Below are 17,874 nucleotides of genomic sequence, written 5' to 3'. Positions count from 1 at the left end.
AATAAGTATATAGTATGAAATCCACAACTAGTATATGAAAACAATAAATAATAGCAACAATTTAGAAAATAAAACCGTCAATAAGAATACATTGACGAACCGTCAATAAGAATACATTGACGACAATAATGAAATCGTCAATAAGAATACATTGACGACACCTTTCTATATGGGGATACCATATATACTCGGAACTAACGTATGATCATACTTTGATGAGGCTACCCGCCTTAGCATTCAAGAGGTTACCCGTCTTAGCATTCAAGAATTTGCACATAATCATGTAAAGCATATAACACCAATTCGAGCATTTATTTAAGTAAACATATACAATACGTGTTGTGGTTTAAGACTCAAGTATAAATCATTTGAATTTGAATAAGTATGCAATGCCACCCCCAAAACGAAAGATTGAAAACGGGGGATGAAAAAGTACTCACATTAACAAGTAACTTGAAAGATAGTATCGTGAATAATCGGAGAGATCGGTTTAACGAGCAAGACCTATATTAAACGAGTCTTGTGTTAGTAGGTAGTCTTGGAAGGGTTTAAAATAAAATACATGACAAATAAAGTAAATAAATAAAGTTTAGGATTTAAAATGTAAATATTTGAGAAATTAAAGAAACGAGTTTTATAAAATAAGTTTACTCGAAACCGGGTCTCGGTATTCTATTCATTAGTTTTTTTCTTTTTTTACTCAACATATGTTAAGTAATAATGTGGGTTAAAATGCGATATTGCAAAACCCTTGGTTATAAGAATACCCAAAACGAGGTTTAAACGAGTGTTCGGGTTTGTCGGTTCGAGACTTGATAATTGACCAAGCTCACAGTTAACTTCCCAAAATAATAAATGTTATGAGATAACTCAATAAAATCAAAATAGACTTAACCAAGTATGTAGTTCTATTATGAAGAACCTTAACGTTCGTTAAGCGAGTATACGACCTTATCGGTTCGAACTTGTTATAAGATCAAGTTGGTTACCGACATGCCAAGTATGTTTAGAAACTAACTAAAATTGATTTAAAATATAATCTTGAAGAAAAATATGAGTTTTGATGGCTAAAACACACTTGTGTGTCTTAAGCGAATGAACTCGGTTTAGTTCGGTTTTTGGTTCGGTCCTTGACTCGGAATAAGACCGAGGATGGTTACCACATACCCAATTACCATGGAACTTGTAAAATAACTTATAATAATACTCAAGTTTTACATTCAAAAAGTTAACAATAAAGCTTTTAAACAAAAGTTCGGTTTTTGGTTCGGTCCTTGACTCGGAATAAGACCGATGATGGTTACCACATACCCAATTACCATGGAACTTGTAAAATAACTTATAAATAATAATACTCAAGTTTTACATTCAAAAAGCTAACAATAATGCTTTTAAACAAAAGTTCGGTTTTTGGTTCGGTTCTCAACTCGGGATGAAACCGAGGCTAGTCACCACATACCCAATACCATGGAACTTGAAAAATATGAACAATAAACTAAAATATGTAGAAGTTAAGCAAGTATAACAAGTTATATGGTTAGATTTGTTAAATATATAAACAAGGACTACAAAGTCCTCCATGTAACCTTGCCTTACTAGCCCGACATTTCAACCGGCCGAGGCCGGAGAAATGAAAGACCGAAGGTAAACAAGGAGTGTATATTATATATATGTTGTAACATCAAGCTTTAAGTATTGACAAGTTAGTTAAAATGAAAGATTATCTTATGAAGAACAACCTTAGAATTCAAGAATTTGAGAGATAAATGAAGAAATGAGCAAGCACAAATGAAGAAGATGGGTGCGTATATATAGGGTAAGTTGAATGGGTCTTTCATAAAGGGTGTTTCATGAAAATGGGTTGGTTATAGACCCAAGAAAATACAAACTACAAATGGGTCATTCAAGTCTCCATTTTGGTAGTTTTAGTCCCTGGAGTTCGTTTTGAGCGTTTTCGGGGAATTTTAAGAACCGAAAAGGGTGTGTTTTTTTTATCCAACAACTATAAAACAAATATTTAACATACAATTCATCATTTTGATAATATCGAAAGGTTCGGGATACAAAACGGGTCGAGTTTACATTAAGAATACAAGTATAAAATAACCCGAAATTGACAAATGTCACAATACAACCATAATGCTCTACTCTCAGTTCTAAACCGAGATCTTTAACCATACTATTAAACAACTCACGACCCTTGTTCACGAACCCCACGTGAACACAAGCACATAGAACCCCAAGAATTGTAATTTCAAGAATCGTTCCGTTTGGATGGATTAGCACAGTTATAAGTGGTAAATATCGTATCTTTGCATGGTGTGTCATTATCCATCATCTCAGATAAAAATAGTGGTTTCACCTTCACACTTAAATTTAAGTACAGCCTATCATCCTCAAACTGATGGACAGAATTAAAGAACTATTCAAACTTTAGATCATATGCTTCGCGTTTGTGTGATAGACTTAGGAGGTAGTTGGGGCACTCACCTATCTCTAATGGAATTCTCGTACAACACTCACCAATCTTTGAGATAAATTATAAGTTATAATATGGTAAGTTATCACAACAATCTAAAAAACTTTTACAATAAGTTAGAAGTTAAAATTAAGCAATCCCAAACAAAAGGGGGAATAAATATTATTTTCAACAAATAAATATTTTAAAGTAATCAGATAGATCGTCATCTCTAATAAAATAATAATCAACAACAACCAACAGCCTGGCTGTCTGTCTAACTGCTTTGCTTTGGTGTTTCATCCAATTAAACCCTAATCTAATCTAATCTAATCTGCTTTCATCCATCTCTGTTGATGATTACCTTCCAATAATAATAATAATAATCTTATCATCGATCTAACTAAAAATAAGAAGCATGAAGAAATCTGCAAAGTTAAACCTCGAAGATCAGAACGGCGGCCACTTAGCCCCTTCCAAGTTGGCCAAATTGCTTGATCCAGAAGCTTCTTGGGACAAGGTCTGTTTCTTCTATAAATAATTAATATCTCTAACTGAAGTGTGAATTGTTATGTAATATCTTAAATTGAAAGTGATCGACACTTATTAGTTTATCTATCAGATAAAAGATCCACTCTCTGTTAAATAAGATTTCAAAGTTACCAATTTTACCTTGTAGCAACAGATAAGTGAGAGTTAGGTACCAAATTATTATGCTTTAATGTGGCACTTTCAGATTTTAATGTTTAAGAAGTGCGAGGCATTCTCAGGTGACATCACGTAGGCAAGGCACACAGAATTGTTTTGCATAAAACACTTCTAACACATTTAACAACTATAACATGTATACCATGACAAACCACAATATAATTCACTGTATATGCTCTAGGACTAGTCTTGGTGGTATTAGCAACACGCTTTCGCCTTAGATTGAAGCATTGCATATGCTCGTTCACTGTTTATTGCGTGCTTTTTATTTTCTGGTTTATAATAAAAGAGTCGGAACAATTGTTGCTTGGTATCTGGCGTTTAATTGCTTCTGTTTGATCCAATTTCTCCAACAGAAGCTTGATGTTTTGACAAAAAAAAGGGGCCTGAGTTTGTGCGTCTCGTACAAGGCGAGTTTTTTGCATAAAAAAGAGGGACCGAGTTTTTTGAAAACACCAATAAGCATTTTCCAAACTCAATCCCAAACATGCTCTTAAGTTCGATCTATTGATAATAATTACAAAAATTCCAATTCATTCAGACGGTTTGTCACTTTTAACCCTAAATTGAGTTCTTAACAATGTACGTTTAATTAAATTAAACACCAGTCACACATAAAATAACATGTAGAGAGTTTTCTGCTTTCTTTATTGTAGCAACATATTGGCTATGCAGCTATGAATCTTTACAAACAAAATATTATCATGTCTTTGAATATGAACAGAAACCAGCAATTAATTTTCTTTACCTGTATGAACCTCAAATATGTCTTTGAATATGAACAGAAACCAACAATTAATTTTCTTTACCTGTATGAACCTCACATATGTCTTTGAATATGAACATAAACCAGCAATTAATTTTCTTTACCTGTATGAACCTCACATATGTCTTTGTAGGCGATGCGTTCTATTACCCTCCCAACATATAAACCCTTCTCAGTAATTTGCACCTTTGCTGTGGACGTCTCCATATTAAGCGAGATAACTCGGGCATCCATTCCTTTATACGCGCCATTAACGATCCTGGCACGTTCCCCAACGTGCGGGATCACGGTCCAAAGACAGCATTGATCAAGCCAAAATATCTCGTCGCTCTCGATCAACACAACCTCTGCTGTAAACTTGTCGAGCACACTTCGAACCACGGCATGCTTGCTAAAAGCACTAGTACCCACCTCTACCACAAAGCCTTCACAAAGCCAGCTCTTCTTGCGGTTTTGCGCATCTTTGCAGTTTTCTTCTTGTATCATGATTTGTTGTAGGTTAGAAGTGTTAGGAACAAAGCGGCGCGCGGAAGCGAAACAGCACACACATGCACAACGATAAACACACATAAACGAAAATATAAACGACACAAGAATTTAACGTGGTTCGGTCCCCGCGAGGGGACCTACGTCCACAGGTTGCAACTAGGTTTTCTTATTAGCTCAGAACCAAGATTACAATTACATGATGGGATATATATAATAAACAAGATTAGGGTTAAACATAATTAGGAGCCAAAACCGGGCCTTCTAATAAAACCAGCCCAAAGGCCTTCATAACCCAACAATCTCCCACTTGAAGGCCTTGCGATAAATTCCAGCCTGCCATCCAAGTAAATATAACAATCTCATTCATCCAGTAACTCTAGTAATCTTCAGTAATAGAAATCAACCAAGCCTCCAGTTCCAAGAACAAGCTAAAACTTCAACAAAAGAAGTTCTCCAAGCCTCCAGTTCTCTAGGAACAAACTAAGATTTCTACCAATCCACACCAGTTGCAGCGCCCCTTCCCATCAGTTACCTGAAAGGCCCATTGAAGCTCCCGAGAGCTCCAATCCGGTCATCACAGACCCAGCCATGACAAAACCCGCCAATGGCTCATCCTCAATCTTAACCGGCCCTCACTTACTCACACTACCGGCTCCAAAGACTTCCAGAGGATAATCACTCTCCAAAAATCAGCAGACTATACCAGGAGAGATTTTCACATTCGGATTTCCCAGTCTTCCGAACTCAACGTCCCTTTGGAAACAAACCTAGAATACACCGCGTGCTCCCACTGTTACCAAAACCCCGAACATGTTCAGACCTCCGAATACGCTCAAGCTAACATCACTGTGGCTCCAGGCTTCATGTCTGCAAACTGAAACCCCTTAGCTCTACCCGATTCAGCGAGCCAAGACCTTATAACTCGGAAGTTGGTTCACTTCTTCCGACGATACAGAGACCGTATCTTCCAAAAGTCTTTAACTAAAAGATTCAACAAATGCTTCATTGAAGTGAGTAACAAGAAATAAAGCAAACTAGAATCTTGAACCCAAGAGTCTTCACCGCCTTCACTGAGTCTCAATGCATCAACCCCAGATACATTCTCAAAAGCAGAATTCCAAACCTTTCGACATCGACTCTTAAAATGTCTCACCTCTACGCAACCTACCAAGTCGACTATGCCCAGCTCCCACTGTTCCTGTTATCCCAACCCATGCCACACCAACACTCCATGAGATGAACCCCACTCGTACTATCCCGGCAAATAACTTTACCCAACACGAGATTATGAACCTCTCAAATGGTGTACCACTGATCACCACCAAACAAGATATAACTTCACAATTCCAAACGAACAAGAAGTAATAATCACAGTTTCGAACCAGTTAACAGGCAAACAGCTATAACAACAGTAGAACTTTCATGAAATCAAGCGGTACCAAGGGTTCTATGACCGTACACACGATCAGTTAACTCAAACCCTAACCGAAAGATCATCCAAACGAGCAATAGTTAACATGACTTGCCACTAACCTCATTTTTTTTTTTCACTTATGCCGTCACCAGCACACCCGCTGGTTCCATTTTCTCCAAGTTTATCCATCACCAGTACTATATCCAAGTTCACATGACAAACCAATCAACCAAAATCCAAACAATCCAAACCGTCAAACATTCCGATCATAACCACCTCGTCTTCAGTTATAACAATAACAAACGAGAACAAATCGAAAACAGTGAACAGACACAACAAGGGCACGGGCCTAAACTTGACGATTGTTCAACAGAACACTGCCAAATAAACCGATTTGCTCTTGCAATAACCGATAAATCAACTAACTGTAAATAAACTATATAAAGTTACCTCAGACTAATCTCTTGCAAACAAATCTGAACCCGAACCTAAATGGTCTTCACAAAACCCGGTTCCCTGAAGCCGAGCAACCTCCAAAGAAAAACCCTAAAACCCGAAACACCCGACCCGGTGCTTCACCTGCAACGCCCGAGTGAAACCTGCAACTCCAAGAAGTCCAAAACAGGAATTCTAATTGCAAAATCACCCGGAAAACCGTCCTAAACAGCCCTGAAAAACAGCCCCGAACAGCCCTGTTAACCAGAAAAACGAAGATCTCTGACAATACTGTTCACCGCCGGAATCACTGTTCACGGCCGGAAACACTGTTCATGCCAGATACTGTTCACCGCGGCACTGTAGCGGCGGCACTGTAGCAGCCCTTCTCAAACCAGCCTCTTCTACCTTTTTTTTTTTTTTTCGATCGATACCCGTGCAAAACCGTGTGTAAACAACGAGCCAAAGCTCTGATACCACTTGTTAGGAACAAAGCGGCGCGCGGAAGCGAAACAGCACACACATGCACAACGATAAACACACATAAACGAAAATATAAACGACACAAGAATTTAACGTGGTTCGGTCCCCGCGAGGGGACCTACGTCCACGGGTTGCAACTAGGTTTTCTTATTAGCTCAGAACCAAGATTACAATTACATGATGGGATATATATAATAAACAAGATTAGGGTTAAACATAATTAGGAGCCAAAACCGGGCCTTCTAATAAAACCGGCCCAAAGGCCTTCATAACCCAACAAGAAGACCCGGCAGCACCAGCACTACTTTTCTTTGGTTTGCTAAAATTCGGGGCATCAATATCCTTGTCATCAAGGACGTTACCCGAAGCAACCTCTTTTTTAACGAAACAACGAAGCTTGAAGTTCATAGCCCCCACTTTAACCGCACTTCCTGTTTGGTTAGGAACCTCCTCGAGTACAAAAGTAGTTTCACGTGCATCTGATCGTTTCTTGTTCTCTGAGGTAACCGCATTATCCCACTCAGCCATAAAAGCTCCCATATTGCGGTTGGTTTGACGCATAGTTTCTTCAAGTTGTGAAATTTGTTGAATTGCACTTACTGGCAAACCGAAGACTCCCGGACGATCTTCGTGTTATAGGCACGGATGTTGTACCCGTGCCATAACTGATATTTGTTTGCATGATCTGCCTTTCCAACTCTTTCAAGATTCTGAATACTAGTCATGCTAGATGCAATAAGTGTCTGATAGGCAGCAATTGCATCACTGAGCACCTTTATCCGTTCTCCAGCCATGCTGTCACAATAAAACATTTATTGATAAGAATCAGATTAACATGACGCTTTCAAATTAAACCAATGTCAAAGTGATAGCAGCAACACACACACACACACAAAACATATAAATTATTTTGTATTTTTGTTATTTGTTTAATGTCCACTGAAACAATAAAAAAAAGTATAAACTATTTTATAAAAAATAAAATAAAATAAAATAATTGAACTATTTTAGTGTTTAAATCATTTTACATAATAAATCACAAAAATCATATTTATACAGTAATGAAAAATATGAAATTACTTTTAAATACGCAATAAACTTTTTCATGGTTTTTTTAATTAATCTATACGACAAACACTAAAGGTTTCTATATAGTTTTATTCAAGCATCTACAACAATTAATATTACCATTAAAAGTATGTATATATTCACAATATCATATAATTTCCAAAGATTAGGAAAAAAAAAACTTTCAACAAAATTAAAACTAAAACATAATATTTTTTTTCCAAAGTATAAAAAAGATGTGTTAGTGGAGAACTGAAAGAATATTTAATGGAGAACTGAAAGAATTAAAAACCATTTGAAAAAATTAAAAACGATAGAAGAGAGGTTCAAGTTTGACGAATTGTTAATGGATCCAATGCCAAGAACAGGGCATGAAGATCCATCAGCAAGTTGGACTGGCAGGTGGGAAACTTTGTGTATGCTGGAAAGAATATTCGGGTTCCCAGTCATGTGATGAGTAGCTCCATAATCAATAACACAAGATGAAGTGAGACTAGGAAATGTACCTGAATTGACCGTATTGGCGCGCGGAGTAGGGGTAGTTGTCTGAGAGGCTAGAAGATGCTGAAGTCGACAATAGTCTTCCTCACTAAACGTGTAGGCTGGAGTAGTGATCTGATCCGAAGCCTCACCAGTGATGGCCAAGTGAGCTTTAGGTCAAGGAGGTGGCTGGCTTCCAGGAGGACGATTCGGGCAATCCCATTTAGTGTGACCAGGTTGCTTGCAATAGTGACAGACAATACCACTACCCCGTCCAATACCCTTTTTGTGGGGCGTATGAGAGCCTCGACCAATACCTTTACTAGTAGACGTATACGCGCCGATGTATCAGTAGGAGTTGCATCGGGACCATACATCTCTCGTAACAGATGATATGTTGATGCAACAGAGGATGTAGCGGAATGGTTGCTCAACAGTAAAGGTCGAGCGCTCGAATACTTAGGTGATAAACCGGGAATGAAGGTCATGACATCCATCTTGTTGTTTCGCTCCTCCTGGATCTTTAAATCAGTAGTGAGTGGAAATATAGTACAAAGCTCATCTCGGAGTTTAGAAAATCGTGTAAAGTAATCGGTGAATGTATAATCGCCTTGTTCAGCCCTGGGCCTAGACCACAGAATATGCATGAGATAAAGACTCTTGAGCCGAAAAGGATGAAGAAAGGTGATCCCACATCTCCTTCATAGTGGAAAATTTTGGGCAATAGTAAGGATTTGTGGCTCCATGGCATTCCATAGTGCCATTTGTATTCCATTGTCATCAATACGCCATTCTCGGGAAATCGGACCAGGAGGTAGTTTAGTGAGATGGTCGTCTTTGTCCACATTAGTAAGACCTTTCTGGGCAAAGAGACTCCACGAACCCCAATTTTTGGAGTCAAGCTTGACGGGAATGCGTAGGACAGCAGAATAGTTGATAATACCAGGGGTGGCTCGTGGGACAGCGAAAACAAGTTAGGGCTTTAAGCCCATACTTAATTAAGGCTTCCAAGTCCAAAAAAACTTTATATATATATATATATATTATAATGGGTAAAGTAAACTCAAAGTAATGTATTGGTGTGATGGTAAGCTTGGTTGTAAGAAATAAGTGGCCTAGAAAAATTCAGGTGACCGGAAAATGGGTCACGTGCCCTCACGCGCCGGCGCGTGAGAAGCAGTGGCGGTGCGGTGGCATGTGGCGGCGGTTTGGCAACGAGTTTTCAAGTGATGTAAATCGGAACTTCCTGGTTACGATGGTGGCAGCGCTAGGGTAGGGGATGTCTCGAAAAAAGATTTCGTGACAAAGCAGAAGGTACAACGATACCGGAGCTCGTTTCAGATCTGGTGGCGGCTGGTCAGATTTGAGTTCGGATCAGATGGCAGCTAGGGTTTGGATCAAGAGCCGTAGCTCTGATACCATGTAAAAGGAAAGATGATTATTGAATGAGTGAATATTACAAAGGGGGAGAACACCTATATATACAAGTGGAAACCCTAATTACATCTAGAAACAGACCCATGGGCTTTATCCAACTATCTAACAACATATGGGCTAAAACTCAATATAATATAACTAACAATAAGGAGCATAATCTTGTGGAAAAGTTGATGAATGGGTATATCACACAGGGGAGGTTTATTAATGACAGGTAATCTTTATGTTATGAATTTTATGTCTGAAAAGGAAAAAGAAACATAATTTATTAATATTGTTTCAAGTCCAGGGACTTTCTTGTGGAGTCCGCAAGGAAAGTTGGGTTAGAGGAGCAGACGAGTTTCTTCAAGATCCAAACAATAGACCAGAGGAGGTTAATGAAGAACTCGAGCAGTACTCGTAAAACATATCGGGTGTCCCTCATTATTTGGTATGCTACTAGGAAAATATGATTTACTGCAACAGTTTTGGTTTTGGTTGCAGGTTGTTATATAACTGAATGTCTGTTTCCTGCTTGTTTGCTGTAGATTAATGGAAAGCATAACCTGAGTGGTGACCAACCTGCAGAAGTGTTCCTTAGAGCTTTTCAAATGGTAGCTACTAATTGACTGAATTAAGTTGTTCTTTGACATGTGTGTGTGGGTGATACTGTGATATTTACTTTCTGAAGTGTTCACTTTGAATAAATTTGATACTGATGACTTTCTGTTTTAATAAATATGAAATGATATAATTTGATATTTAATTTTCAAACTTACTTTACAAGTTCAATAACTAAAAGAGTAGCTTGGAGCATCTTTGAAGAGAAAATGAGAGTCTTTTTCTAAAATAGTGTTGGTGAAAAAAATATTTACCAAAATAGTGTTCCTTAAATAATATTTACCAAAATGGTGTTATTGAAAGTATTTTCCATTTCTCACTCTAAATCTTATTGGGTTAAATTAAGATAGTACCATGACATATCTCTATTGTTATAATTTTAAAAGGGGAAAGTGAGTACGGTGCTGTTAGCCGTCTAACTTTACACGCGAAATCCAGCAAAACTACGTAGTTTTGATTAAAATTCCTAAACCTAATTAAACCACTTCACAAAATCAAGCCCCTAATTTGTTCTAATCCTTCAGCTTCTCGTTGACAAGCAAGATTCATGAAATCACCTCCATTCCATTTATAGTTGAATTAATTTTATGGTGATTTTGTATTCATTCATCAAACTATAGTGCATGTAGGTAATTGCAATTGTTTATTCAATTGATATCAATTACCGATAACATAAATGATAGCAATTAATTTGATGGTAATCCTATGGAATGCTTTTGTAATTAACTTTTTGGAAAAATTGCATCAAACCTGGATCTCAGCTTTTCCTAATTCAAGAATCCTGAAATCACAAACCTTAAAGTTAAAAACAAACATTCAAGGAATTCGAGATTCGCCGGCCTTACATCCAGTTCATATTTTAATTCTAGTGCACGATCTGAAATCCAAAATGAAATTAATTTCCGTTTCATAGATATATAAATAATTTTAGACTGGCATTTTATATATACCAAATGAAATTACTTTGGAATCACAAGTCCTTGTGTTTATCTATGTGATAAATATAAGGATGTTGCTTATCAACAAGCAGACGACGAGTGATACAAACAAAATTGGGGCGTGATTTTGTGAAGTGGTTTAATTAGGTTTAGGGAACTTCAATCAAAACTACGTAGTTTTAGTGGGTTTTGCGTGTATACTTAGACGGCTAACAGCACCGTATTCACTTTCCCCATTTTAAAATAATAACATTAACTTATATTCAAAATACATAATTTTTTATACATTTAGTTTTGTTCATACTATTCATTTTAAAGAAACCCTTAAAAGTGTATATAATTAACTACTCTCGATTTATCTATCTAATTTTCCAATCACACATTCGTTCAAATTTGGAGTCAATTTTTTTTTCATTTCATTCGAATAATCTGTCTTGTGGGGTGCCCCATTTTCTCTCAAGTTCACAAATTCATTTTAATTTTGATGCAGTTGACAATGTTGGTTAGAACTTTGTTTATTTTATTTTTGAGCATTTTGAAAGTTTAAAATAAATCTTTTTAATGCTTTAATTTAAATCAGTGATTTGCCTGTATATGTGACCGATTAAGATAATTCAAAGAAATATTCATGATTCCACGTATAGGTGTAAAAACTGGTTTAAAATCCAAAACCGGTTTGGGTTGAAACCAATTCGGTTTGGTCAACAAAAGTCAAAACTGGTTTACGATCGGTTTTGGTTAAGGTTGAAACCGGTTTTTTAACCAGGTTATGATCGGTTTCGGTTCAGGTTTTGATTAATTTTGGTTCGCATTTCGACCGGTTTGGTTTGGTTCCGGTTTCGGTGAAGAAAATTACAAATTGGTTCCAAACAAACCTAAGGTTTCAATCGGTTCTAAAGCAATTTCTACATAATCGGTTTTAAACCGGTTTGACTTTGGTTCGATTTTCAGGTTGATTCAGTTAACCGGTCCTTTCGTCCACCTCTAATTCCATGTGATTTAATAGCTACATAATGGAAGTGCTCAAGTGCTAAAATTGAAAAGATTGAGATAAAATAAAAATAAAATAAAATAAAACATACAAGTAACATCAGTTATATCAATTGAATGACAAGTGTAAACACATTAAATTGATTTTTAATTTATATCGTGTATAAAATTTGAAAGATAAATTGAGTACATTTATATATGTATACTAATTTAGCCTTTTAAGATTTATTTAAAAAGAGAAGTATAAATTTTAAAAATGGAGAAAATGTATAATTGTATAAAAATTATTTCAGATAAAGAGATATCATGATCTTATGTCGTTTTACTCAATAAGATTTGAAGTGAGAAATACAAAAATCTTTCAATAACACCATTAAGGTAAATATTTTCCAAAGAACACTATTTTAATAAATATTTTTTTCATCAACACTCTTTTAGAAAAAAAAAAACTCGAGAAAATGATATATGTTATAACAAGAAAAACAATATCTATCAAATGAAAAAGCAGCCAGTAAAGGAACCAAAATGGAGCAATTTTTCAAACTTTTTTACATTCAAGAACACTTGGTAACATGTGGATACTCAATGAATTAACAAACTTTTTTATTATTATTACTAGCTTAGCTATCCGTGTATTATACGGGTTTAATAATTTAAATTATATAAGTAATAAGAAACTCAATATATATAAAATGTTTAATAAACATGAACATCCCCAAATTACATTTGAACCATAAATCATTTCAAACTTTTGTAAATCGACAACATTATTACAGTTTTTTTTTTGTGGCCTATATTATCACGTCATCTCACAAATTTTAGCAACTCAGACAAATTATTCATACAATGAGATATTATTGTAGGCTAACATATAACCTAAATAGACTAACATATGTACATCTTCAAACCTTTGCACAAATTGATTCTTCTTTGATCCGTTAATAATTTAAAAGAAACCAAGATGTAGAAAATGTTATATTTAGAAATTTGACATCTATCAAATCAAAAATATCATGACAAAAATGTTGACTTTGAATCTATCGCAAACCAAATTTTAAATTTTTAAATCAGTCTTTTGATCTGTTACTAAAGTCATGACCTCAAAAATTTGTCTCCAAAGTCACGACCTGAAAGTGGAAACACACTTTGGCCTGTTAAGTCTTTTTAAATAAAAATGCTTTTAAAAAACCATCTCGACCTGTATCATTGGAAAGCCTTATTATAGAGGGGAGGAGGGGTAAAGGTAGACCCAAATTGACTTGGGATGAGAGGATTAGACATGATTTGCTAGACTTGCATCTCTCTGAGGACATGGTTGAGGATAGGAGTTCTTGAAGACGTAGAATTAAGGTTAAAGACCTTTAGAATGAGGGGCTATTATTATTATTATTATTATTATTATTATTATTATCGGAGTTCTTGAAGACGTAGAATTAAGGTTAATCACATCTGTCAATCTGCTCATACTCTGCTGCACATATAAGTACTCTTTAAATCGTTTTAAGAGGATATATGATGATCTATGGCTCCCAATCTTTATACCATTGTTTGAATGCATGAATATTATATTTGACATGCATCATGTCATTTAATAAACTTTGTGCCTGTCGGTTTCTTTTCTTTGTATGAAGCTATCAAAACTTATTACTTTTAACTAATTAATGATGTAAAAACTAAGATTATTAGAATAAATTTTTAATTCACAAATTACATGTTGGGATACACCTGAGTTTCGCTTGCAACCCTTAGCACCACACGTAATAGTAGACTAAGAATCTGAATGGCAAGCTTTCGCATAGTCGGAGCAGAGGCTCCAAATGTGGACCGCCAAGGCACTATTAAGAAGTTAAATCTTAATACATGTAATAAGTACATTTAACATGTAATCTTGTCTAATTAGTATGTTTTACAATTAGTATTTTTAAATGTAATCGTGTCTAATTAATATTTTTACATGTAATCTTGTATAGCTAGTTAGTATTTTTACATGTAATCTTGCACATATTCATCTCCTACTTCCTCCACCTTTTCATCAAGCACTTTATATAAATTTTCTTGTGTGAATCAACCGAGATAATTTTTTTCTAGCATAAAGGTGGAGTATCAGATTATGTGATGTCACAAAGTTGGTAATTTTTTGTTATTCTATTATGACAATAGATTTTGAGTTAATGAGAATTTTGTTTGTTTGACTGCAGGACCAATTAAGAGATGTACTTCACTTGATTAGACAAATTTTGGCCCTTGTATGCAGGTTACTATGGGGTGCAGTTCCTTTGGTCGGGAGTATCTGGCTTGTCACGTAAGTTAACTTGTTGCATTAGTTACCTCGGTTTGCTTGACGGCATCGTCTTTTATTTATGGCATTAACTGTTTAATTTGGCTTCAGATTTCTGCTTATTTCTTCTGGTATCATCTATGGTTATTATGCAATCATACTCAAGGTTGATGAAGAAGAATTTGGTGGTCATGGACCTCTTCTCCAAGAGGGTCTTTTTGCTTTAGTCACACTCTTTCTGGTAAAACATTAATTAATCACATTATTTGCTTGCTAACACAATTTATATGTAAGAATATTTATGCTTTTTTTCCCTCTTTTTTGTGTTTCAGCTGGCTTGGACTCTTGTATACAGCTTGGCACACTTCTAATGTTTCTAGTTAGTTCTCTTACATGAGGCACAAGACAATAAAACACAAGTTTTGGTATTCCAAGTATTGGACTTTACCATTTGATTATCATAATTGTGCATTAGTAGCTGGATTAAACATTTAAACTTTAAACATTCGATTCTTTTATCATTTTGTGTCTAGTATGTGCTTAAGTTCACCAATAATCTCCACACGAGCAACAACCGTTCTTGAAATGATGAAACCGGCTTCTATCTCTAATCACAATCTCCCTTTCGAAACTCTTGGAAACTAACTTCATCACAGCATGACAATCACCACAAATCCTTAAATTCTTCACTACCCGTATAACGGTCCCTTTACTTGTAGCAATAAGACCGAAAGCAACCGCCATCTTCTCACTATGATACGACAATGCCTTATCTTTCTCTTCATCTTCAACATCAAAAAACACCTCGTTTCTGCTCGTAACATGTCCCTCCAACCTCAAACGACTCAAAATCTCATCAATCATCTCATGAATATCCTTCACCCTAGGATGAACCTTGTCCTCTGCTCCAAACTCATGAATCTCACCATTAACCTCAATCGAACTACACCCACGTAACTTATCAAACCCTTTTTGTCTCATCAATTCTCGTGTTTTTGCCACGTCATCCCACCTTCCCGCGTTTGCATATATGTTTGACATCATAGTAAGATAACCCCCATCTTCTTGCTTGAGCTCATTTAACCGTTTGATAGCCGTTTCAGCCAACTCAACCTTCTTGTGAAGCTTGCATGCACCAAGAAGTGCACCCCAAACCCCTATATGTGGCTCCATTGGCATACTTTGGATCAACTCATAAGCTTCATCAACCAAACCGGCTCGCCCGAGAAGATCAACCATACAACCATAATGCTCTGCTCTCGGTTCTAAACCGAGATCTTTAACCATACTATTAAACAACTCACGACCCTCATTCACAAACCCCACGTGAACACAAGCACATAGAACCCCAAGAATGGTAATTTCATTAGGCATAACAGATCCCGTTTTCATACGTGTGTACATCTTTAAACTCGCCTCGCTTTGCCCGTTCATCGAGAAGCCCATAATCATAGCATTCCAAGCAACAACATCCGGGTTTTGCAACTTACTAAACACATACTCAGCACTCTCCAAATCTCCACATTTTGAATACATATCCAATAAGCTCGTCCCGACAACAACGTTAGAACCATAATTGTTCCTATCGATGTACGTATGTAACCATCTGCCTGTATCCAAAGCACCAACTTGAGCACACGCAGACAAAAGGCTAACCAATGTTATGTCATTCGGGTGTATGTTCTCACTCAGCATTTGGTAGAACCGGTTCATGGCTTCTTGGACTTGGTTGTCACGGACTAACCTACCGATGATCGTGTTCCAAGATACCAAGTCTTTCGTTGGCATATCATCGAAAAAGTTAAGCACCCTGTCTACCTCACCATGTCTCGCGTATCCACCTAAAACTGTATTATACATCAACAAATCCTTAACGGGAGCTAACGTGAAAAGGTCGTATGCATTCTTAACATCACCGGCCTTGATATACTGAAAGATCATGATGTTCCAAACCACTAGATCTTTACCAGGCATTTCATCAAACAGTTTACGTGTAGCCTCCAAGTCACTGCATTTATCGGCACACGAAGACAACAAAACAGTCCAAGCAACCTTATCTTTCATCTGCATTTCATCAAAAACACGGCGCGCTTCTTCAGTATCACCAAACGCACCGTAGAATTCGATCAAGCTCGTACCGATAAAGGTATCCAATTCGAGCCCGGATTTAAACAATAACCCATGCATGCACCTAGCTCTAATATCCTCCGTTAGCTCGGTACACGCCCGAATCACAAACGGGTACGTAAAACGATCCGGGTTAACGGTTCAGTCCGCATTCGATTGAAAAGGCTTATAGCGTGTCTGGGTTGGTGATTCTGTTGGAATCCTCTAATCATGGTGTTCCAGACGAATGAATTTGGTTCAGGCATTTGGTCGAACAGTTGGAGTGCATAGTTCATGAGACCCAAATTGGCACAGCAGGTGACGAAGTTTCCGACGGCGTAGCTGCTCCGGTGAAGACCTGTTCCGAGAAGGATGACGTGGATGGACCGGAGGTGTTTGATGGACTTGATTGATTGAGGGGTTTTTAAGAGTGTTAAAGCTAACTGCTTTTGTTGGGTTTCTATCATTCCTCCAAGGAAACCCATCCATTGATTTCTAAGCGGACAACATTGGTTGATACATAAACCGAGAACGAGTCACATACGGGTGTTTGTAATACCTTAAGCATGACAATTATTAGTAGCACAAATATTGAAAAGCACGATATGTGGCACGCAGGCAAATGATAATATATGCAGGGCTGGCTCTAAAAAAGAAAATAAAATTTGGGTCGAATGCGAAAAATTTTTTAGGTCTAAAGTAAAAGAGGTATTTTGTTGGGTTTAAACAATTTAATTTTGATATGGGCTTACTTGTTATAATTTATGTTATGTAAAAAAGTTTTGTACAAAAATAAGAATAAACATATCTCATCAAATGAGACGAGAACCCACAACCTCTTGGTTGAGAGTAACACTCTTTTGTCACTAGACCAAACTAGTGGTTATGCAATTAAATTTAAACACTAAATATACATGTTGCTTTAATAAAAATACGTATAATTTAAAAAAAAAATTCTGGGCCTAGTAGGGTGTCGGGCCTGTGGCCGTCGACCACCCTGCCATCCCTCAAGGCCGGCCCTGTGATAATGTAGCACAACTCAATGATAATGATATGACACGTAGTTAAATAAAGATGTGGCGCGCAACAAAATGAAGATAAGGTGTGTAGTCTAATAATGTGTGTGTATGGTATGTTTGTTTAAATTACAAGGTTTTATAAGTCGTGTGTACCGAGTGTTGTGGATGAGCACCGGCCTCAATTACCAAATACTCTACAATGTAT

General features: G+C 36.6%; 1 protein-coding gene and 1 pseudogene across 1 annotated transcript; one reads left to right on the top strand and one right to left on the bottom strand.

Annotated features, from left to right (window-relative positions):
- Window positions 1-1,630: 1,630 nt before the first annotated feature.
- On the top strand, window positions 1,631-14,984 carry LOC143595003 (uncharacterized). The gene is made up of 5 exons (XM_077074162.1): window positions 1,631-1,644; window positions 2,873-2,978; window positions 14,465-14,568; window positions 14,656-14,785; window positions 14,877-14,984. Exons 1-5 carry the CDS (start codon window positions 1,631-1,633, stop codon window positions 14,913-14,915), a joined length of 393 nt encoding a protein of 130 aa, XP_076930277.1. The 3' UTR covers window positions 14,916-14,984.
- A 100-nt stretch (window positions 14,985-15,084) lies between these two features.
- LOC143595002 (pentatricopeptide repeat-containing protein At2g01510, mitochondrial pseudogene) lies at window positions 15,085-17,135 on the bottom strand (annotated as a pseudogene).
- Between the last annotated feature and the right edge of the window lie 739 nt (window positions 17,136-17,874).

The sequence above is a fragment of the Bidens hawaiensis genome, unplaced genomic scaffold (assembly GCF_021521415.1).
Source record: "Bidens hawaiensis isolate Kalapana, Puna unplaced genomic scaffold, B.hawaiensis_p1.1 tig00044595_1, whole genome shotgun sequence".
NCBI classification, from domain to species: domain Eukaryota; kingdom Viridiplantae; phylum Streptophyta; class Magnoliopsida; order Asterales; family Asteraceae; genus Bidens; species Bidens hawaiensis.
Note: the sequence above shows the minus strand (reverse complement) of the source record. Positions and strands in the feature narration are given on the sequence as shown.